The sequence below is a fragment of the Lepus europaeus genome, chromosome 13, assembly GCF_033115175.1.
Source record: "Lepus europaeus isolate LE1 chromosome 13, mLepTim1.pri, whole genome shotgun sequence".
Classification (NCBI taxonomy): Eukaryota; Metazoa; Chordata; class Mammalia; order Lagomorpha; family Leporidae; genus Lepus; species Lepus europaeus.
Genome location: NC_084839.1, coordinates 35,544,527 through 35,567,823, shown reverse-complemented (window position 1 = coordinate 35,567,823; position 23,297 = coordinate 35,544,527). Strand labels below are relative to the sequence as shown.

General features: G+C 44.7%; 1 protein-coding gene across 4 annotated transcripts in view; it reads left to right on the top strand.

Annotated features, from left to right (window-relative positions):
• The window catches only part of CDKL4 (cyclin dependent kinase like 4), a 51,037-nt gene that overhangs the window by 12,739 nt on the left and 15,001 nt on the right, over nt 1-23,297 (top strand). For all 4 annotated transcript variants that reach the window (XM_062210186.1, XM_062210188.1, XM_062210185.1 and 1 more), the window contains exons 3-5: nt 4,112-4,233; nt 11,676-11,748; nt 23,165-23,255. In XM_062210186.1, the coding sequence (XP_062066170.1) occupies nt 4,112-4,233; nt 11,676-11,748; nt 23,165-23,255 (286 nt within the window). The remainder of the gene's footprint in view (nt 1-4,111; nt 4,234-11,675; nt 11,749-23,164; nt 23,256-23,297) is intronic.

Sequence of the window (23,297 nt, the reverse complement as noted above, 5' to 3'; positions counted from 1 at the left end):
AATAAGATGATCAATCACTTTGGACTTTTTGATTACTCCCATGTTTTTCTGATATATTTATGAGGATGGTTGTGGATGGTTAAAATATTTCCATTCTGTTTGGTAAATATCCATGCTGTCCTAGGTCCCCCTCCCTAACCATGGCCCTCCTCTGAGATCTCTCAACGCATTTCTCCCACCTACCAGCAACTGCAAAAGCAACCCCTGGCACAGAGGGCCGCACAGGCTGTGCACTGCCCTCAGAAGCGTTGACATTGATCGTTCCCTGCCTGCAACCTACTGGCTCCAGAGATATAGCGGATGTCACTCGCAGTGACATAAACCTTGTTTCCAGAAAGGTTTTATGATCGTTTTTACCCTGATAGGATTTGATATATAAGATCCCATGAAAAAAAAAAATTTAGAACCGTATGGCCTAGGGCAGTGTTTCTCAAGTGTTCATGTGCATAGGAATCCCCTGGGCACCTTGAAATGCAGGATCCGAGTTGGGAGGTCTGGGAGAGGCTTGAGATCCTGAGATTTCTGCCGGATCTTAAGAACCTGTGATTGTAAGAACACACAGCCCGGCTTGTGAAGTGGATAAAGGAGGATAATAACCATTATGTCACATATCCTTTTCAAATATCATTTGTAGCATCTTTCTTCACCTAATTTGTGTAAAATACAATGTGATCGTTTTCAAAACACGACCATCAGGATAAAAAGCACGTCACTGTCATTTCTTGGCCAGCAGAGGGCGCCAGTCAGCCAGCCAGCTCTAGAGCCCTGCCCCGGCAAGCTACAGGGTTGGTCTGCACCCTGCAGTGTTGTTTTCAAATAAAAACAATGCGTTTTCCTCGCTCTGCCTCCTCCTCCCAGGTCTTCAGGTAGAATCAGTGCTCAGGTAGTACCTTCTGGGTTATAAGTACCCCAATAAGAGCATGAGCCTTTAGGTAAAAAGTGGCCACATTTCCCCTCAGCATGGTCTCTGCTTTCCCAGGACATCTGTGTGTTGCACCCACACGTGCCCTAAACACATTCCTTCCCTAATAAATCCGCCTTCCATTCTGCACAGGCTCGTATTATTTTAAATTTTATTTGTTTCCCTCTCCTTACTACCTGTTTTCCTTCAGGCAAGTCCATTTTCTGGGCTAACTGAACTGGCTTGCAAAGATGTAAATTGCTGGTCTTCCCAAAGATGGGAGATTTAACCGGGGGAAACCTTGACATCACATCAAGTGATAGCATCTGTGCATCCCTCGCTCCCCTGAGCGGAGCACTCTGCGCTTCATTCTGTGGCTTTGCCCTAGCCCAAGCAGCTGGCTCGTGCATGTGACCTGTCTCCTCCGCCCTTTAAGCCTGTAGGGCACGGATAAGTCGTTCGGTGCTCTGGACATATTTCTAAAATTAAATGGATTTTCTTTTCCCAAACTGATGAGCGAGAGGCACACAGTCATAGGGTGATTTTTTTTTTTTTTTTTTTTTTTTTTGGTCAAGCCATGCTTACAGATACTGAGGTAGCAACATGCAGTGGAAGGCCCTGCACTTGAGACCCAGTACTGGTCCTACATGGTACTGACTGAGCTTCTGCTGTAGGCAAAGTACTGTGTTCTCTCTCCTTATAAATCTTTCTGTGTCAATGGTACAGAGTTTGGAAAGTGGATTTGTCTACTCTCCTGGGAAAACAGGATGAGTTATAAATAGGAGTGATTATATACCCTGGTTTGCTGGGAACATCCTGGTTTATAGTTTCTGGCCCGGAGGACTCTCTGGTGACCATGGCCTTTCAGAAGTGTGGTAGCATGTTTGTTAGGTTATATGAATACGGTCTCCCTAGTTACAGGCAGGGTGACCATGTGTGCAGTTTGTTGGGACAGCTCTGGTTTTTATCTTATGCTGGTTTGGGTGATAAATTATATAGTCACGGTAGTGGCGGATTATCTGACTTAATCAACGTTTTTCCTTTGGCTTCAATACTAAACAGAGGCTGCCCTGTGCACTGCTTCAGTCTGGGAATGTACTTTAACACATAAAGCATCTACACTTCGGGGACAGCACTGTGGCAGAGTAGACTAAGCCTCCACTTGCAATGCCAACATCCCATATGGGCGCAGGTTTGAGTCCCAGCTGCTCCACTTCTGATCCAGCTCCCTACTAGTGCTCATGGGAAAGCAGTGGAAGATAGCCCCAGTGCTTGGGCCCCTGTGCCTGCATGGGAGACCTCGAAGAAACTCCTGCCTCCTGGGTTTGGATCCGCCTAGCTCTGGCCATTGCGGCCATGTGGGGAGTGAATCAGCAGATGGAAGTCCTTTCTGTTTGTATCTCCTTCTCTCAGTCTGTAACTCTGCTTCTCAAATAAATAAATAAAATCTTAAAAAAAAAAAGCACACAAGAAAGAACAACAGAATCAAAATCTGAGCTGAAAATACAGAAAAGTTAAAAGCACAAGCTCACTGAGGAGACTTCTTTTTTTTTTGGACAGGCAGAATGGACAATGAGAGAGACAGAGACATAGAGAAAGGTCTTCCTTCCAATGGTTCACCCCCCAAATGGCCGCTACAGCTGGCGCTGTGCTGATCCGAAGCCAGGAGCCAGGTGCTTCCTCCTGGTCTCCCATGCGGGTGCAGGGCCCAAGCACTTGGGCCATCCTCCACTGCACTCCCGGGCCACAGCAGAGAGCTGTCCTGGAAGAGGGGCAACCGGGACAGAATCTGGCACCCCAACCAGGACTAGAACCCGGTGTGCCGGCGCCGCAGGCAGAGGATTAGCCTAGTGAGCTGCGGTGCCAGCCGAGGAGACTTCTTAGAATAAGTGGTTTAATCATATTTGAAAGTTGTGAGTTAGTGTGTAAGGTCTTCAGAAAGTTCATGGAAATGCACATCATGAGAAAGCTCTTCATAGATTTCAAAAATAATTTGCATCTATATAAATTTATATTTTTAAAAAATATATTTATTTATTTGAAAAGCAAAATTCAAGAGAAGGAGAGACAGAGACGTTCTATCCTCTGGTTCACTTCCTCAGATGGCCACAACGACCAGGGCTGGGCCAGGCTGAAGCCAGGAGCCAAGAGCTTCTTCTGTGTCTCCCATGTGGGTGCAGGGTCCCACACACTTGATACACCTTATGCCACTTTCCCAAGCACATCAGTAGGGAGCTGGATCAGAAGTGGAGCAGTGGGTCTTGAACCAGTGCCCACATGGGATGCCAGCACTGTGGGCCACAGCTTTAATCCACTGAGCCACAGTACCACCTCTATAAACTTATCCTTTAATCCCATTTTCCATATTGCTTAGAGCCAACACTACAATCCAGACTGAGTCTAAATCCAGCTGACAAAACAAAACAAAACAAAACAAACCATAAAATTAAAGAAATAAACCCAGCTGACATTTATAGTAAATTCTTGGCAACATGTAAGCTAAGTGGGTATTGATTATTTTCATAATCTTTTTCTCAATAATTCCATTGCCTGAGGGTTTTTTATTAAAATTTATTTATTTGTTTGAAAGACGGAGTTACAGAGAGAAAGGCAGAGACAAAGAGAGGTCTTCCAGCCGCTGGTTCTCTCGCCAAATGGCCCAAACAACTGGGGCTGGGCCAGGCAGAAGCCAGGATCCCAGAACTCCATCCGAATCTCCCACAAGGGTGTAGAGGCCCAAGCACGTGGGCCACCCTCTGCTGCTTTCCCAGGTGCATTACCAGGGGGCTGGATTGGAAGTGGAGCAGCCAGGACTCGAACCTGCACCCATATGCAGGTGGCAGCTTAACCCACTGCACCATAAAACCAGCTCCTGCCTCAATTTTTTTATTCAGGTTATTTTATAAATTGGATATTTAGAGTTTACAGAAAGTGCTCACTGTGTGTTTGATCTCAGTGGTTGTATTTTAACGTGTATATTCTATTTGCAGTCATCAGAGATATGCAGGCACTTTCATTACCATCAATTATGGCTGCATTAGATGAAAACTCTATGACTTACTAAGAGCAGTTTCTCTTCTGAGTATAATCAAATTATACACAAGAGATGCACACAAAATGATAAAGCAAGGTCTTGAAGTTGTGAGAAGTATGGGGAGAAACTGTTACTGGAAACAGATCGTTAAACCTTGTGTTTCAATTCCTTTGCAGCAATTAAAACACCCAAACCTTGTGAACCTCATTGAGGTGTTCAGGAGGAAAAGGAAAATGCATTTAGTTTTTGAATACTGTGATCATACACTTTTAAATGAGCTGGAAAGAAACCCAAATGGGTAAGTTTTCGAGAAACTGAAGTTCTGTGTGGCCAGTTCTCCATTTCATTACGTAGTAGAATTCACTATGGCAAATTTCAAATGCCACAGCCATTCCCATTGTCTACTGAGATAGCTACCCATCTCTGAACTCAGGATGTGCTCAAAGGGAGAACAGATACTAACCTAGAAGAAATATAAGTGGAAAGACAAGTGTATCACAAATGTAAATCACAGTGCTTTTTGAGGCTGACATACTGGGTTATGTAAGCTCAAGGAATGACCTCTGCTTTGACATTGGGAAATGCACTTGTATAATTCCCTAATAAATCAAAGGATAAAAAACTACGCACAACTGATAAAATTTGAAATGTTGATAAATTCAGTGTCCTTTCCTGATTATTAAAAAAAAAAAAAAAGCATGGTGAGCACAGTATTAAATGTGTGTTAATTTGTAAACTAGTTTATAAACACACCCATCTTCATCCTCCAAGTCAACGTGCAAAACCCTGCTGGCTCATGATAAAGTTGGAATATGAATTAATATACCATCTAACTGTTTTCATATTAAGTTTTTCTTTAAAAGTAATATGCATACATACATCCACTAGAATATAAGCAACATTCAAAGTTTTCAGTTTTACTTAGCATTCTGTTGTATTCATATCCCATCTCATGAATATTTACCTGGGATGTTAGTCTTTTTAACAGCACACTTTTGAATGGGCTAAATGCATATTCCAACATTGTATAGATAAACTAACATGTATGTAACCAAATTTTTACTATTGGAAAATTAGGTACTTTTTTGTTAAAATATAGTATCGTGTGTTGAACGCTCTTATGTATAGTTTTTTACCCCTATCTGATTGTTTTCTTATTATACATTTCTCTGAGTGGAATTTATTTATTTATTTGAGAGGCAGAATTAGAGAGAGAGAGACAGAGAGAGACAGACAGAGAGAGAGGTCCTCCATCTGCTGGTCCACTTCCCAAATGGCCACAACAGCCATTGCTGGCCCTACCCAAAACCAGGACCTAGGAACTTCCAGGTCTCCCATGTGGGTGCAGGGGCCCAAGCACCTGGGCCATCTTCCACTGCTTTCCCAGGCCATCAGCAAGGAGCTGGATCAGAAGTGGAGCAGCTGGGACACAAACTGGCACCCATATGGGATGCAGGTACCGCAGGCGGAGACTTAGCCTACTACGACACCAGCTCCTCTAAATGGAATTTCTTAGACAAATGATGAAAACAGTTTAAAAACTGTTGATATGGCCGGCGCCGTGGCTTAACAGGCTAATCCTCCGCCTTGCGGCGCCGGCACACCGGGTTCTAGTCCCGATTGGGGCACCGGATTCTATCCCGGTTGCCCCTCTTCCAGGCCAGCTCTCTGCTATGGCCCAGGAAGGCAGTGAAGGATGGCCCAAGTGCTTGGGCCCTGCACCCGCATGGGAGACCAGGAGAAGCACCTGGCTCCTGCCTTTGGATCAGCGCAGTGTGCCGGCCGCAGCACGCCGGCCACAGCGGCCATTGGAGGGTGAACCAACGGCAAAAAGGAAGACCTTTCTCTCTGTCTCTCTCACTCTCCACTCTGCCTGTAAAAAAAAACAAAACAAACAAAAAAATAAACTGTTGATATATGTTGCCAAATTTCCCTCCTAACTATACTATCTCTAGCTGTGAATGAGAGGGTCTGATTCCTTGATTGTTGATAATACTGGTATGTTGGTTTTATAAAAAGTCCTTGGGCCCTGCACCCCATGGGAGACCAGGAGAAGCACCTGGCTCTTGCCATCGGATCAGCGCGGTGCGCCGGCCGCAGCGCGCCTACCGCGGCGGCCATTGGAGGGTGAACCAACGGCAAAAGGAAGACCTTTCTCTCTGTCTCTCTCTCACTGTCCACTCTGCCTGTCAAAAATAAAAAAAAATTAAAAAAAATCTATCCAAATTTAATAGATGAGAAATAGTACCTTATTTTAAATTTATTTAATTTATTTGATTAATGGGAGAGATAGAACATTCACCGATCCCTACCTTTCTTTTTTTTAAATATTTATTTATTTATTTGCAAGTCAGAGTTACACAGAGAGAGGAGAGGCAGAGAGAGAGAGAGAGAGAGAGAGGTCTTTTATCCAATGGTTCACTCTCCAGATGGCGCAATGGCTAGAGCTGCGCCAATCCGAAGCCAGGAGCCAGGAGCTTCTTCCGGGTCTCCCACATGGGTGCAGGGGCCCAAGGACTCGAGCCATCTTCTACTGCTTTTCCAGGCCATAGTAGAGAGCTGGATTGGAAGTGGAGCAGTCAGGTCTCGAACCAGTACCCATATGGGATGCTGGCGCTTCAGGCAAGGGCATTAACCCGCTACGCCACAGCACCGGCTCCCCTCCCTACCTCTTTAATGATTTGTTTTTTCCATGTGCACTAGAATGTAAGCTCGAACCTCTGTTAGCCCTGGGGAATCAGGGAAGATTCTACAGAGAAGGTGACATACATTTGGGCTGGACCTTTGAAAGGGGGAGAAGTTGGCTAGATGGACAATCTGGGAGGAGTGCCCAGGCCACTCCAATGTTCAAGATGTAGTTAACACCCCAGAGCATCTCTGAGCAGTCCAGTCTGAATTGCTTGAACTGGGATGCCTTGTTTCTGTTTTAAGACCTTCATCGTCCCTTTAGCGTTTCCCAGTGTCAGTGTTTAATCCCCTGTACCTGTAGTCTAAGACCCCACCCAGCATTCCAATCCTGCATGGATAGGACAGTGTGCTGCATCCCTGCCAGTCCCCCTAAGGGTTGAAATCCATTTCCCTGCCTTCCCAGCCCTATCATCCTAATCTAGATCACCAGCTCTCACCTGGATTGTTGAATGACCTTCCTAACCAGCCTTCATGTCTCCACGTTGCCCCCAGAAATCCGTTCTCCGTGTTTTGTCAGTTCCTTCATTGCTTTCCATGGCTTTAGATTTAGAGTAAAACCCTAATTCCTGACCAAGATCTGGCTCCATAAGGCTGTCCAGGGTTCAGCCCACTCTAAGCGTCCACGTATTTCACTCGGGCTTCAGCCACGCTGGCTTCCTTGATGATTTTCCCACACTCCCAGCTCTCTCTTCCCTCAGGGCCTTTTGCTATCCTTTTGGGCCTCTTTTGTGGCTGTACAGGGGTCTCAACTCCATCTACTGGCCTCATCTGATCTCAAGCCCTCCTCTCCTGAACCCCTGTGGGTGATAAAACCCAAGCATATTTATGGAGTTGATTGCTTTTTTTAAAGATTATTTATTTAAAAGGCAGAGCAACAAAGAGAAAGGGAAGGAGAGACAGAGGTCTTCCATCCACTGATTCACTCCTCATGTGGCTGCAACAGCCAGGGGTGGGCCAGGCTGGAACAAGGAGCCAGGAGCCCCATCCTGGTCTCCCACTGTCTTCCTCACTGCTTTGGTGGGGAGCTGGATTAGAAGCAGAGCAGCTGGTACTCAAACCAGCTCTCCAGTATGGGTGCTGACATCGCAAGCAGCAGCTCAGCCTGCTGCACCACAGTGCCAGCACTAGGCAGTCACAGTTTTGAACGTGAGGAAAATTGCAAGTACAGAGATCTTAAATAATTTGCCCAAGGTTGAAATCCAGGAAGCAGAACTGCTGGGATTCAAACTGTCAGCTCCCGTAAGTGCTCAAATTGCTATCACACTCTTCTTTCTGCCTCTTGCATTAAAAAGAAACACTTTAAACAACGTTGGTTCAGGTTGGGCTTTAGGTACAAAGGAAAGGGCAAAATGCTGTTAGTATTCAGTACAGAAAATGGACATTTCAAGTGTAAAGGGATTTGTGTGTGTTTTCTTTACTTACGAGTCAGAAGGAGATTGAGCTCACTTCTATCCGCTGGCTCACTCTCCAAATACCTGCCAAGGCTGGACAGGGGTAAGAGTGGTCCAGGGCTGAGCGGGGTCTGAAGCCAGGAGCCAAGATCACATTCCAGGTCTCTCATGTACGTGGCGGAATCCCAGTTACTGAAGTCATCACCACTGCCTACCAGGGCCTGTCTTAGCTGGAAGCTGGAGTCAGGAACCAGAGCCAGAAGTCAAACTCGGGCAGTCCAGTGGGGGACCCAGGCATCGTGACTGCCAGGCTAAGTGTCCACTCTCATGGGAGAGAGACAGTATGGAGAATTGGGTGCTTCTACAACGGTTAGAAAAGTCGAGGTCAAGGGTTGTGCCAGACTCCTGATGTCAAGGGTGTGCCACTATAATTGTGATCCAAGATCAGGAAGCTTTTCTGAGAAAAATACCTCCCCACGGTGCTCTCTGCCTCTCTGCATACAGTCCGGCCTCACGTGGTTGTTCATTGTAGCTGTGCCTTTAGTCTTCAGGGACTGTCCCACGGTAAAACCAGCTACATCTGTATAAGTTCACAAATGATCTAAATATATGATTTAAAATCCAAAAATGACAAAGTACTAAATATGAAAGAGAGATATGTTTGGAGGATTACAAAATTGCAAATTTTTACAATTAAAAAAATCCTTATAGTAGACATTTAGTAAAAGAAACCCTTGGAAAATACGCAAACAGCCCCATCTCTGTCGACGGGGCTGGAAGACAACCCACAGAGAGGAATGTTTACAGCATATGTAACAGACCCTGATAAACTCAGAGCCCCGTAAGTCAAGAAACAAGTGAACAGCCCAATCAAAAAATGAATTGTAGCACACAAGAGGAGAACCACAGTGTCCAGTATCTTGTGAAAATTAATAACCACTGAAGAGTAATGAGTTACAGCTAATAACCAAAACAAGACATCTTTTTATTTTAACCAGATTGGCAAACGTACCATTGGCAAACCTAAATGTTGGCAAGACAGTGAGGAGCTAGGGACTTAGACGCACAGATGTTTGGTGGGAGTGGAAGTGGGTATAACCTTCCCCAGAGAGGGTAGTTTGGCAGTGTGTAAATGTGAAAGCATCATCATGGGACAGAGATGGGAGGGGTAGGAAAGCACCAACAGAAAAGGTAAAGAGAATGCAGCTGCTGTAACTTCACAGAGATGGTTACATAAAGCAGAATTCTCCTGACAAGATGCAGAGTTCCCAGGTCCCCAGTTCTCCAGTGGAAAATACACAGCGTGGCAATTCTGCCAGGACATGAGGCTTACAGCCTCCCATTCTTGCAGGACCTTTATTCTCCCTGGCCGGTGTTTGCTCTAAGCCTGCCTATACACCAGATGCACATAACTGTTACAAAATAACTCCAGCACATGCTTGAGTGTTTACATGAACATGAACTGGGTGGATTCAACTACCCTCTTCCAATTATACCTTTTGCCCTGCAAAAAGTCTCTACCTCACGTTTATCACTGCAGGGTCAAAATATAACATATGCTATCATTGAGTTTTAAAAATCCCACTTCTGAGTTTATCTTAATGAAATAATTGTACAGCTGCAATAAGCTAGATGATTACAGATACTGATGGAAGTGTTTCTAGAAACGCAGCTACTCATCAATGAGAACTAAGTAAAATAAGACACAGCCACATAATGAGATTCTCAACAGCCACTGAAATACATGTGTCCCTGTTAGTATTCATTCCTGTATGCGTCAAATATTTCATAAAGGGAGACTGTGCTATGGTGTGGCAGGTAAAGCCACCGCCTGCAGTGCCAGCATCTCATATGGGTGCCACTTTGAGCCCTGGCTGTTCCACTTCTGGTCCAGCTCTCTGCTGTGGCCTGGGAAAGAAGTACAACATGGCTCAGGTCCTTAGACCCCTGTACCCACATGGAAGACCCAGAAGAAGCTCCAGGTTCCTGGCTTGAGATTGGCACAACTCTAGCCATTGCAGCCATTTGGGGAATGAACCAGCAGATGGAAGATGTCTGTCTCTCTCTGCCTCTCTGTAGTTCTGCCTTTCAAATAAATAAATAAATCTTTAAAAAGTATATTTTAGAAAGACTTGGGCCCCTGTACCCGTGTAGGAGACCCAGATGAAGTTCTGGGCTCCTGGCTTCAACCTGATCCAGCTCTAGCTATTGCAGCCATTAGGGAGAGAACCAGTAGATGGAAGATATCTGTCTCTCTGTGTTACTCTTCTTTTCAAATAACTCTTTAAAAAAGAAAAAAAGTAAAGAGAAAGAATAAAACAGAGATGCCTGAATGTACAGCTGCCGTAAATGACTGATTATTTTGGGGTGGCAAGATTTTTACTCCTTACTTTTCTATATTGTTTGTGTTTTTGTGATAAGCATGTATCATTTTACATTTGTAAACATTCAAATTATAAAAGAAAATCACATAGCTATAATGATGTTAGTAAAGCAATTTCTGTTAAAACTTTTTAATCTTTTAATTTTTTTTTGACAGAGTTAGACAGTGAGAGAGAGACAGAGAGAAAGGTCTTCCTTTTTCCGTTGGTTCACCCCCCAAATGGCTGCTACGGCCGGTACACTGCAGCCAGTGCACTACACTGATACAAAGACAGGAGCGAGGCGCTTCCTCCTGGTCTCCCATGGGGTGCAGGGCCCAAGCACTTGGGCCATCCTCCACTGCACTCCTGGGCCACAGCAGAGAGCTGGCCTGGAAGTGGAGCAACCACCGGGACAGAACCGGCGCCCCAACAGGGACTAGAACCCAGGGTGCCGACCCCGCAGGTGGAGGATTAGCCTAGTGAGCCATGGCGTCGGCCCTCTGTTAAAACTTTTTAAAAAGATTATTTATTCAAGAGGTAGAGTGACTGACTGGGGCCAGCACTGTGGTGCAGCGGGTTAAAACCCTGGGCTGAAGCGCTGGCTTCCCATATGGGCGCCAGTTCTAGTCCTGGCTGCTTCTCTTCCAATCCAGATCTCCATTGTGGCCTGGGAAAGCAGTACAAAATGGCCCAAGTCCTTGGCCTGCACCTGCGTTGGAGACCCAGAAGAAGCTCCTGACTTCGGACTGGCTCAGCTCCAGCCGTTGAAGTCATTTGGGGAATGAACTAGCGGATGGAAGACCTCTCTCCCTGTATCTCTACCTCTCTCTGTAACTCCATCTTTCAAATAAATAAATAAATCTTAAAAAAAAAAATGAGGTTGAGTGAAAGAGAAGGAGAGGTGGAGGGAGATCGTCCATCCCCTGGTTCACTTCCTGAATGGCGGCAACAGCCATGGCTGGGCCAGATCAAAGCCAGGAATTCCTGTACGCCAAGCACTTGGACCGTCCTCCGCTGCTTCCCCAGGTGCATTAACAGGGAACTGGATCAGAAGTGGAGCAGCTGAGACTCAAACCACACTCCAATATGGGATGCCAGCATTGTAAGCAGCAGCTTAACCGCTGCGCCACAACACCAGCCAGCCCCCATGAAAGCCTTTGTAAAGACACCTGGGGGCCCTCCTTTGCTAGGTGTTCTTTGACCCCGACAAGCCCCGCCCCACTCCTGTGCAGTTCCCAGCCCTTGCCCCTAGCGCTTTATTACAGGAATTTTCATTTGCTTTTTTACTTCCCCCACAGCGTTACCGATGGAGTGATCCAAAGTGTGCTGTGGCAGACACTTCAGGCTCTTAATTTCTGCCATAAACATAACGTAAGTAACATTTTCTAAGGTGCTGATACATTTCTTTGTGGTGACTCTTTTTTTTTTTTTTTTTTTAAGATTTGTTTATCTGTTTGAAAGGCAGAGTTACAGAAAGAGGGAGAGCCAGAGAGAGAGATTTTTCTATCCACTGGTTCACTCCCCAAAGGCCACAACAGCCCAAGCTGGGCCAGGCTGAAGCCAGGAGCCAGGAGCTTCTTCCAGGTCTTTTATGTGGGTCCAGGGGCCCATGCACCTGGGCCATCCTCCACTGCTTTCCCAGGAGCATTAGCAGGAAGCTGGGTGTGAAGTGGAGCAGCTGGGACTCGAACCAGCACCCATATGAGATGCTGGCATCGCAGATAGGAGCTTAACCCATTATGCCACAGCACCAGCCCCCAAGGTGACTCTTTTCTTCCAGGTAACTTGGAGGTTCTACTGGAAGAACTAAAGACAGAGTGTGGGGGTGAAGAGGTATAAAGAACCAGAGTAGCAAAGTGAAAGAAAGTTCCAGAATATGAGGAAAAGTGCATTATTTAAGGCCCTTTTCCAGGTTCTGTAAGAACCAAATTACTAATTCTTTGTGAATTAGAAGTCGGTGTAAACTTAATGCTCCTGCTACAGAAGTAATGATTACCATGATTATTTTCAATTAAAGTGAGTTTTCAGGAGATCAGGTCAAAACCATGGTACTCAGTTTTTTAAATTATGCCTCCTAAGTCTGTTACTCTATCACAGTCTCCCCCTCTCCACAGGGAAGGGAGAAGTGTTTTACTTTTCCATGCTGTTTTGCAGCGGTGAGGAACGTCTGGCCCACAGGCCATCCAAAGCCCAGAAAATCATCTGGTCTGGCCCACAGGCAGGGCATGCATCAGAATCACTGGGCACTAATAGCCCCTGCCCACCCCACGCCCAAGTTTCTTATTTAATAAGTAGGTCAGGGAGGGCCCAAGAATCTGCATTTCTGACATTTCCAGATGATGCTGAAGCTGCTGGCCCAAAAACCACACTTTGTACACTGCTGGCTCATATACGTGATTGGCTAGGTGCTTCCCAGCTGTGATGCAACTCGGTCTTTCACCCGTATTTCCTATAAGCTGTTATGTAGAGACGTGATCATATTCCGACTCCCACTTGTTGTTTTCAGACAGTCCTTCATATGTGGTGCTGTGTTCTTGTCGCAACACCATGAGGCGTCCAGTGGCTGGTTCTCCCACTTTTGGCCATGTTACAGCTGACTCGTAGGCCCCAGAGATAACTGGTTCGATCCCCTCCATGATCCATTTCCCTGCCCACCTTGTTACCTGATGGTTTTAGCATGCAGTGATAATTATTGTCTGTATCCAGGATTTCATGAGGATAAAAGATAGCCATCTTCTAATTTTATTATTCCTTCTGCATTTATTAGTTGAAATTGTATGGAAAAGAACTTACCCTCATGGACTCTGGTGACTGTAAAACAGAATACGATAAATGGGTGATGATTTCCTTTATTTGTGACTACTCGGGGTGGTGAGCTGCGTGTCAGCAACTCTAGCAGTGAACTGGTAGGGGTTGGGGGAGGGAGGGACATCACTATAAACATGAATTTTGGGTACTGGAAGTTTCCAGGTCTTTGCAGTCATTGTTCTCTCTGATGCTGAAATTGTCCATTAATTAAGCCAGTGAGGGCTTCTTCAAGTTGGCTCCTGGGTGCTTTAAAAAACTATCTCAAGACCTGCTGAGTTGGTGGCTAGGCAGGAACAGTGCCGAGGCAGGGATGCAGACTGCCATCTGGTCAGTTTTGATGCCAGCAGGGTGTCTACCATAATAGCCTAGGGTTGCTGAAAAAGAAAGTACAAGATTGTGAAACGACATTTTAGGCCTTAAGCAAAGCTTTATTGAGTTTTAAGGAAGTTAGTAAAGTTTTTGTTAGAATAAATCAAAAGCTTCTTTAAAAAAAAATTTTTTTTTTATTTGAAAGGCAGAATTACAGAGAGGCAGAGGCAGAAGCAGAGAGAGAGAAAGATCTTCCATCCACTGATTCACTTCCCAAATGGCCACAATGGCCAGAGCTGGGCCCATCTGAAGCCAGGTGCCAGGAGCTTCTTCTGGGTCTCCCACATGGGTGCAGGAGCCCAAGCACTTGGGCCATTTTCTGCTGCTTTCTCAGGCCATATCAGGGAGCTGGATCAGGAGTGGAGCCTCTAGTTCATGATCCAGGGCCCATGTGAGATGCTGGTACTGTAGGCAGCAGCTTTACCAGCTACATACAGCACTGGCCCCAAAAGCTTCTTTTTTTCCCCTAATAGTGTTCAGGGACATTGTTCACAACATACATAAACCTGTTTTTCATGGTGCTGGGGGAATGTGAGCAGGGAGACTACAACTGACTGTCACATACTTGGTAAACATGATGCTGAATTGAATCTGTATCTCTATTGCTTTCTGCAGAGATAGTTGCTATAGAAGTATCAGAGTCCACATATGATTCCAAAAGTTTTGTTGTTTGGGGTGGGGGTGAGACAGAACTTCTATCTCCTAATTCATTACCCAGATGCCCATAATAGGCAGAGCTAGGTCAGGCAGAAGCCAGGAGCCAGGAATTCCCTCCAGGTCTTCCACGTGGGTGGCAGGAACCCAGATACTGGAGCCACCACCACTGCCTACCAGGCCCATTAGCAAGAAACTGGATTAGAAACGCGAGCACCCCAGTATGAGATGCCGGCAGCACGAGTTACAATAGCATAATGCACTGTGCTGCAACACCAGCCCTGCTCAGAGTTTTATGGCTAATTAAAACGGAAGGAACTTAGGCTGGGGGAATGTGAGCAGGGAGACTATAACCCACATGACGAGCACAAGATGGCACCTATCAGAGGCACAGAAATCCAGCGGAAAGAATGCACGCAGTCCCACCAAGCAGAGTGGTGAAGGATGGTCAGCAGAGGAACCCATCGGGGACACGGGGTGGCAAAAGCCTTCTGATAAAAAAGAGTCATTGACCCAGTCTCCATGTAGCCAATCAATAAATTATCTGCCGAACACCTGTAATATGCAAGGTGCCGTATCAAGCTTAGCCTACACCGAGGTGGAATGGTCAGCAAGCTTGTTTTACTTAAGGGAGAAGCGTGAACAGTGATGGCAGGGTTCCCTGGGTAGTGCTATTCTATACCACATTTCAAATGAGCCTTGACCACTCTGCAACACAGGAGAGCCACCTGTGACTGACACTTCACTTACCAACACAGCACTTCTGACACCACTTGGTTTCAGGGATTTTTGCTGATACAGCAAATTTCCTGAAAGTCAATGAAAATGAGTGTAAAATATATGTTGGCAAACAGCATAAGATAAAGGTGCTGCTACAGGGCAGTAGGGAAAGGATGAATTCAAAAATTGGTGCTGACCACTGGTCATCTCTGAAAAATAAGAATAAATTAGACCTCATTTTCCCAGCGATTCTAAATGGATTAAGGGTTTAAATATGAAAAAAAAACTATAAAATATTTAGAATCTAAATAAATATGATCTTGGGTATTAAAACAAGAAGAGCAAGTCAGGCAGGAAAATATTGATAAACCTTGACACTTTAATGCACTTTGCGGTTCACCCCCAGTACCTCCAACTACACATGGCATTCAGTTTGTTGAATCAGTAACTCTGGTTTATGAGAGATTCTACTGAGAACATGAAAAGAGAAGCCAAAAACTGGGGAAACATATTTTTAGAATATATAATATATTTAAGCTATGTCAAAAAGTTCTTCCTACTATTACAATTTATTAGGAACTTCTTTTTTAGACATCTTTATTTCTCTATTCAGGAAAGGGGGTATCTTGCAAAGATGCTTTAGGGGTTCTGCAAACATGATTCACGTTTAATAGGTAACAATCTATTTCGAATTATTTTATGAAACTACAATCTAAAAATATGCATACAACCAAATGTCTTTTCTATTGAAAGTTAGTGTAACACAGACTGCTGGTACACCAACTTGTGGAAGCCTCAGTTTTGTTTTTGTGTTTTTTTTTTTTTAAGATTTATTTTATTTATTTGAAAGGCAGAGTTACAGAGAGAGGTAGAGCCCCAGAGAGAGATCTTCCATCTGCTTCTTCAGCCCCCAAATGGCCACAGTGGCTGAAGCTGAGCTGATCCAAAGCCAGGAGCCGGGAGCTTTTTCCATGTTTCCCATGCAGGTGCAGGGGCCCAAGCACTTAGGCCATCTTCACTGCTTTCTTAGGCCATAGCAGAGAGCTGGATCGGAAGAGGAGCAGCCAGGACTGGAACTGGTGCCCATTTGGGATGTTGGCACTGCTGACCAGGGCTTTAACCCACTGTGCCACAGCACCAGCCCTGGAAGCCTCAAATTAAACTTCTTCATTCCTGTGCACATATTTAAGCTTCTTTTAATGTGCAAGTATGCCAAAGATTAGATGTCAGTGCTCTGCACTGGTCCTTTGTAGGGGTGGGAAGCACTGTAACTGCACATGTGTGTGACATTTAATACAATTCCAAACAAGCTCAGAACTGTCTTGGTGGATGTTCTTGTGACTCTCCAATCAGCCACTGAGTAATAACCAAGCAAACCTGTGGTATTTGCAAACTTTTTCATTGTCACCTCTATTAACTTTATGAAAATCTATAGTATTTTCTAAAATATTTTTGTGAACTTTAAAAAAGTTTGCTTATGTTCATCTACTTGAAAAGCAAAGCAACAGAGAAAGAGAGTGATCTTCCATCCATTGGCTAACTCCTCAGAAGCTCCCTAGAACTAGGCCTGACTTCAGAATTCCATCCGGGTCTCCTGTGTAGGTGGCAGGGACCCAAGCATTTAAACCATCATCTGTTGCCTCCCAGGATGCATTAGCAAGAACCTGGATGGGAAGTGGAGCAGCCAGGACTTGAACCCTTGAACCAGCACTCCAGTATGGAATGCAGGTATCCCAAGCAGCGACTGTAATGCTACAACACCCACTCCTCTCTCCTCATGGTTAATGGAAACCTTATGACACTCTCAAAGAACAGAAAAGACAAATATGTCTCAGTGGTCACTGAAGACTCACATCTTGCAACCTATGGAGACCACGGGCGCCTTATTTTGTGCAGAGTCGTGATCCTACTCAAGACAGTGAATGAAGGTTAAAGCAGTAAGGGGTTAAGGCCTTGCTACTCGAAGTGTTGTTCATAGAGAACACTGGGGAGCTTGTTAGAATCTCAGGCCCACCTGTGTCTACTGAGTCAGATTGTTCATTTTAACAGTATCTCCTGGTGATCCTTATGCACATTAAATTTGGAGAAGCACTGGACTTTAGAAGATAGTCCTCATTTTATTTGGTTTTACTCTGTGAGATCACTAGAGTGAAATAACTAACATGATCCACTTAACAGCTTTATGAACCCATGGATGTTGAATGTTTGGTACTGATCAGAGAAAGAAGTCTGCCCCCTAAAGGCAGAACTTCAGTGGTGTCTGAGCTTTGTGTCAAGCTGCAACACCCATCTGCCCGGTGTTGCTCGTCCCGCCATGGTTCTCAGGTCTCTTTTATCTCTGGCTGCTGGGTACATTTTACCCCTCAAATGCAAAGAAAACAACCCTCTCACATCACAGAAAGCTATTTTTGTAACATGGTAAGTCAGAGACACAGAGAGAGAGAGAAAGCTAGAGCTTCTATCCACTGGTTCACTCCCCAAATGGCCATAATGACCAGGACTGGGCCAGGCTGAAGCCAGGAGCCAGGAACTTCATCCAGGTCTCCCTCATGAGTGCCGGGAACCGAGTACTTGGGCCATCTTCAGCTGCAGGGAGCTGGATTGGAAGCAGAGCAGCCATGCCCATATGAGATGCCGGCATCACAGTGGTAACTTAACCCGCTGTACCACAATGCTGGCCCCAGAAAATTATTTACTGTTTAGTCAGAGCATATAAAAAGCAATTTCTCATGTGAACGTTCTAAGGGATGATTCTTGAAGTTGGAGCTCATATTTAAAATACCACAAATACCTCTTCTTGCAGCCAGTTTGAGAGCCAATAAAAGTGAGACTAAGTAGTGTTTGCCAGTAGCTATGTATGAAACGCACTTTATTAACATTCTTCTGTTACTGCAACTTGCATGTTTCTTGTTTGGTGTAAAATAAGCATTGCAGAGTTGCTTTGCATGTGGTTTTCCAGTGAGAAAATGAGTGCTGAGTGTCTAAGCATGGTTGGTCTGCCATTCTCTGGGTCTTACTGTTCCAATTATTTTTACTACCTTTTTTTGTTCTACACTATTCTAGCCTTCATCAATAACTTCCCTTATCTTCACCTACAATAACAAATGTGCCTTTTCTTTGGTGCATATCAATATTACATTTGCCTTTATACTTTTCAGTTCTAACTAAGTGCTGTAGGTTTCACAAGGACTTGCATTAGGCCCAAAAATATACTGACAAATATCAATGTATGTCCATTTATTTGTTATGCCATGCAAAATCTAAAAATTTTATTTTTTAAAACTTTTATTTAATGAATATAAATTTCCAAAGTACAGCTTATGGATTACAATGGCTTCCCTCCCCCATAACTTCCCTCCCACCCACAATCCTCCCCTTTCCCACTCCCTCTCCCCTTCCATTCACATCAAGATTCATTTTCAATTCTCTTTATATACAGAAGATCAGTTTAGTATATATTAAGTAAATATTTCAACAGTTTGCACCCACATAGCAACATAAAGTGAAAAATACTGTTGGAGTACTAGTTATAGCAATAAATCACAATGTACAGCACATTAAGGACAGAGATCCTACATGATATTTTTAAAAAATAGATTAATTTTCTATGCAATTTCCAATTTAAAACCAAGTTTTTTTTTTCATTTTCAATTATCTTTATATACAGAAGATCAATTCAGTATATACTAAGTAAGGATTTCATCAGTTTGCACCCACACAGAAACACAAAGTGTAAAAATACTGTTTCAGTACTAGTTATAGCATTACTTCACACTGGACAACACATTAAGGACAGATCCCACATGAGACGAAAGTACACAGTGACTCCTGTTGCTGACTTAACAATTTGACACTCTTGTTTATGGCGTCAGTAATCTCCCTAGGCTCTAGTCATGAGTTGCCAAAGCTATGGAAGCCTTTAGGGTTTGCCAACTTCAATCTTATTCCAACAGGGTCATAGTCAAAGTGGAAGTTCTCTCCTCCCTTCAGAGAAAGATACCTCCTTCTTTGATGGCCCCGTTCTTTCCACTGGGATCTCACTTGCAGACATCTTTCATTTAGGTCTTCTTTTTTTTTTTTTTTTCCCCCAGAGCATCTTGGCTTTCCATGCCTAAAATACTCTCATGGGCTCTTCAGCCAGATCTGAATGCCTTAAGGACTGATTCTGAGGCCAGAGTGCTATTTAGGACATCTGCCATTCTATGCGTCTGCTGTGTCTCCCGCTTCCCATGTTGGATCGTTCTCTCCCTTTTTGATTCTATCAGTTAGTATTAGCAGACACTAGTCTTGTTTGTGTGATCCCTTTGACTCTTAGACCTATCAGTGTGATCAGTTGTGAACTGAAGTTGATCACTTGGACTAGTGAGATGGCATTGGTACATGCCACCTTGATGGGATTGTATTGGAATCCCCTGGCACGTTTCTAACTCCACCATTTGGGGCAAGTCCGATTGAGCATGTCCCAGATTGTACATCTCCTCCCTCTCTTTTTCCCACTCTTATATTTAACAGAGATCACTTTTCAGTTAAAATTTAAACACCTAAGAATAATTGTGTGTTAATTAAAGAGTTCAAACAATAGTACTAGAACAAAAAAAATACTATAATGGGTAAAGTATTGCATTGTACATTAACAGTCAGGACAAGAGCTGATCAAGTCACTGTTTCTCATAGTGTCCAATTCACTTCAACAGGTTTCCCCTTTGGTGCGCTGTTAGTTGTCGCCGATCAGGGAGAACATATGATATTTGTCCCTTTGGGACTGGCTTATTTCACTCAGCATAATGTTTTCCAGATTCCTCCATCTTGTTGCAAATGACCAGGTTTCATTGTTTTTGACTGCTGTATAGTGTTCTATAGAGTGCATGTCCCATAATTTCTTTATCCAGTCTACCGTTCATGGGCATTTGGGTTGGTTCCAGGTCTTAGCTATTGTGAATTGAGCCGCAATAAACATTAATGTGCAGACAGCTTTTTTGTTTGCCAATTTCATTTCCTTTGGGTAAATTCCAAGGAGTGGGATGGCTGGGTTGTATGGTAGGGTTATATTCAGGTTTCTGAGGAATCTCCAGACTGACTTCCATAGTGGCTTAGCCAGTTTGCATTCCCATCAACAGTGGGTTAGTGTCCCTTTTTCCCCACATCCTCTCCAGCATCTATTGTTGGTAGATTTCTGAATGTGAACCATTCTCACCGGGGTGAGCTGAAACCTCATTGTGGTTTTGATTGATCTGGAACATTTTTTCATGTGTCTGTTGGCCATTTGGATTTCCTCTTTTGAAAAATGTCTATTGAGGTCCTTGGCCCATCTCTTAAGTGGGTTGTTTGTTTTGATGTTGTGGAGTTTGATTTCTTTGTAGATTCTGGTTATCAACCCTTTATCTGTTGCATAGTTTGCAAATATTTTTTCCCATTCGAAGAACATAACCTGTTCTAATGGAATTGCCAATTCTTATAAGTAATGCTTATAAGAATTATAATCTTTTTAAGTATAGTTTTTAAATGATTTTATGTATTTATTTGAGAGGCAGAGTTACAAAGAGAGGGATAGATAGAAAGAAAGGTCTTCTATCCACTGCTTCACCCCCCAGATGGCCATAACAGCCAGAGCTGACCTGATTCGGAGCCAGGAGCCAGGTTTCCCACATGGGTGTAGGGGCCCAAGCACCTGGGCTATTTTCCACTGCTCTACCCAGGCCATAAGCAGAGAGCTGGATCAGAAGAGGAGCAGCCAGTACTTGAACTGATGCCCATATGGGATGCTAGCATTGTAGGCAGAGCCTTAGGCTACTACACCACAGCACTGGCCCAAAATTATACTTTTTTAAAATTAATATTTAGGCCTTAAGACTCTTAAGAGGCCTACAGATGTTTCTTCTTTTTTTTAAGATATATTTATTTAGGCCGGCGCCGTGGCTTAACAGGCTAATCCTCCGCCTTGCAGCACCGGCACACCGGGTTCTAGTCCCGGTTGGGGCGCCGGATTCTATCCTGGTTGCCTCTCTTCCAGGCCAGCTCTCTGCTATGGCCCGGGAAGGCAGTGGAAGATGGCCCAAGTCCTTGGGCCCTGCACCCGTGTGGGAGACCAGGAGAAGCACCTGGCTCCTGGCTTCAGATCAGCGAGATGCGCCGGCTGCAGCGGCCATTGGAGGGTGAACCAACAGCAAAAAGGAAGACCTTTCTCTCTGTCTCTCTCTCTCTCTCACTATCCACTCTGCCTGTCAAAATAAAATAAAATAAAGATGTATTTATTTATTTGAAAGTCAGAGTTACACAAGAGGAGAGGCAGAGAGAGAGAGAGAGGTCTTCCATCCTAATTGGCCACAACAGCCGGAACTGTGCCAATCCGAAGCCAGGAGCCAGTAGCTTCTTCTGGGTCTCCCACACGGGTACAGGGGCCCAAGGATTTGGGCCATCTTCTACTGCTATCCCAGGCCACAGCAGAGAGCTACATCAGAAGTGGAGCAGCCGGGTCTCGAACCGTTGTCCATATGGGATGCGGCACTTCAAGCCAGGGCGTTAACCCACTGCGCCACAGCGCTGGCCCCCAGATGTTTCTTCTAGCTGCTGCTCATACTCATTGTGAAAGAGTTGACAGTAATTGACACTACATAGACACAGGCTTCTGATACCAGTGCCTAAAATGAACTTGGGCTTCAGCCATTTTCTTCCTTGATAGCTTTGATAGAAGCAAAGGAATTTTTTTTTTATTTATTTGACAGGTAGAGTTATAGACACTGAGAGAGAGACAGAAAGGTTTTCCTTCCGTTGGTTCACTCCCTAAATGGTCGCCTTCTACTGTTGACCCTCCCACAGAGCTCTGGCCTTTGGGAAGCACTTTCACATCCATTGTTTCATCCTTGCAACAGTGCTGCTATTGCAGGTGGCCACTAGAAGAGCTATGGAGCAAGGGTCACTTCCAGTCATCAATCCCTTCCCTGCAAGTATCCCTATCAAAACAACAATTCTGAAATAATTTTCTTTGCTTTGGGGCCGGCGCGGTGGCTCACTTGGTTAATCCTCCGCCTTCGGCGCCGGCATCCCATATGGGCGCCGGATTCTGTCCCTGTTGCCCCTCTTCCAAGCCAGCTCTCTGCTGTGGCCCGGGAGTGCAGTGGAGGATGGCCCAAGTGCTTGGGCCCTGCACCCGCATGGGAGACCAGGAGAAGCACCTGGTTCCTGCCTTCGGATCAGCGTGGTGCGCCGGCCACAGCAGCCATTGGAGGGTGAACCAACGATAAAGGAAGACCTTTCTCTCTGTCTCTCTCTCTCTCTCTGTCCACTCTACCTGTCAAAAAAAAAAAAAAAAAATCAGAAAAAGATAGCAAGCTGTTTCCGCACAGCAGCCGTGCTCGCGGAGAGCCATTCCTGGGAGGAGCACACTCAGCCTGCCTTCATCAGTGCCCGCAGCTCTGCCCTCCTGTGTCCAGCCAGGAGCATCCGCTGGGGGCGGGGTCCTTGCTGTGCTGCAGAAGGTTGCAAGTTCGTAATGTGCGAGCCAAGAGCAGAGCTGGCCTGTGAGGAGGGTTTCTCCTAGGGGGGTCCTGCGCTGCTCCCCGGTGTGTGGCCATCCCAGGATGCCAGGTTAGCCCCTTGTTGGGGGAGTCAGAGTGATACCCCCAACTGCTGAGGGCCTGGAATCTGACTAGCAGGTGACCGCCCACCCAGCACAGTTCTGCCTTGAGCCTGTCGTCCTGGCCCACAATTAGCAGAGCTCCGTCTCACACTTAAGTGTCCTGATGGGGATGATGAATCATAGGGTCCCTCTCATTCGAGTAATTTTGGCTTTTGTTGTCATTTAAATGTTTCTCCAGCTTCTCAAATCTGCAGTCGTTATTTCACCTGAATCCTGATTCTTAATTGACAACAATTCTTATTCAGGCACAGCGAGTCCCATCTCATTTAGGGTTTTATCTCTTAGCGTTTAAACGGGATCCAATGAAAACCAAAAGAAATGATTGTGTGATCCTTCTCACCATAAAAAAAAATCAGACACAATTTTCATGTACAACAATGTTTTAAGTGTCTTCAATAATACAGCAACATTTTGATGTATTTTTTCCTTATGGTATGACAAGATTTACAAGTGAATTCCCAATTTAAGGTCTTTTAGAAAAATGAAGCTCATTTGTTTTTATCTCACAGGCCATGTTTATCAAACATTTAAGCAGGTAGTTAACATTTAATTCTTTGTCATTTTGACGGCTCAGGAAAATAATCGGATGTTATCTTACAGTGTATTCACAGAGATGTAAAACCTGAAAATATCCTAATCACTAAGCAAGGAATAATCAAGATCTGTGACTTCGGGTTTGCACGAATTCTGAGTGAGTAGCAGTCTGTTTCTTTTCTTTTTTAAAAATTAGCTG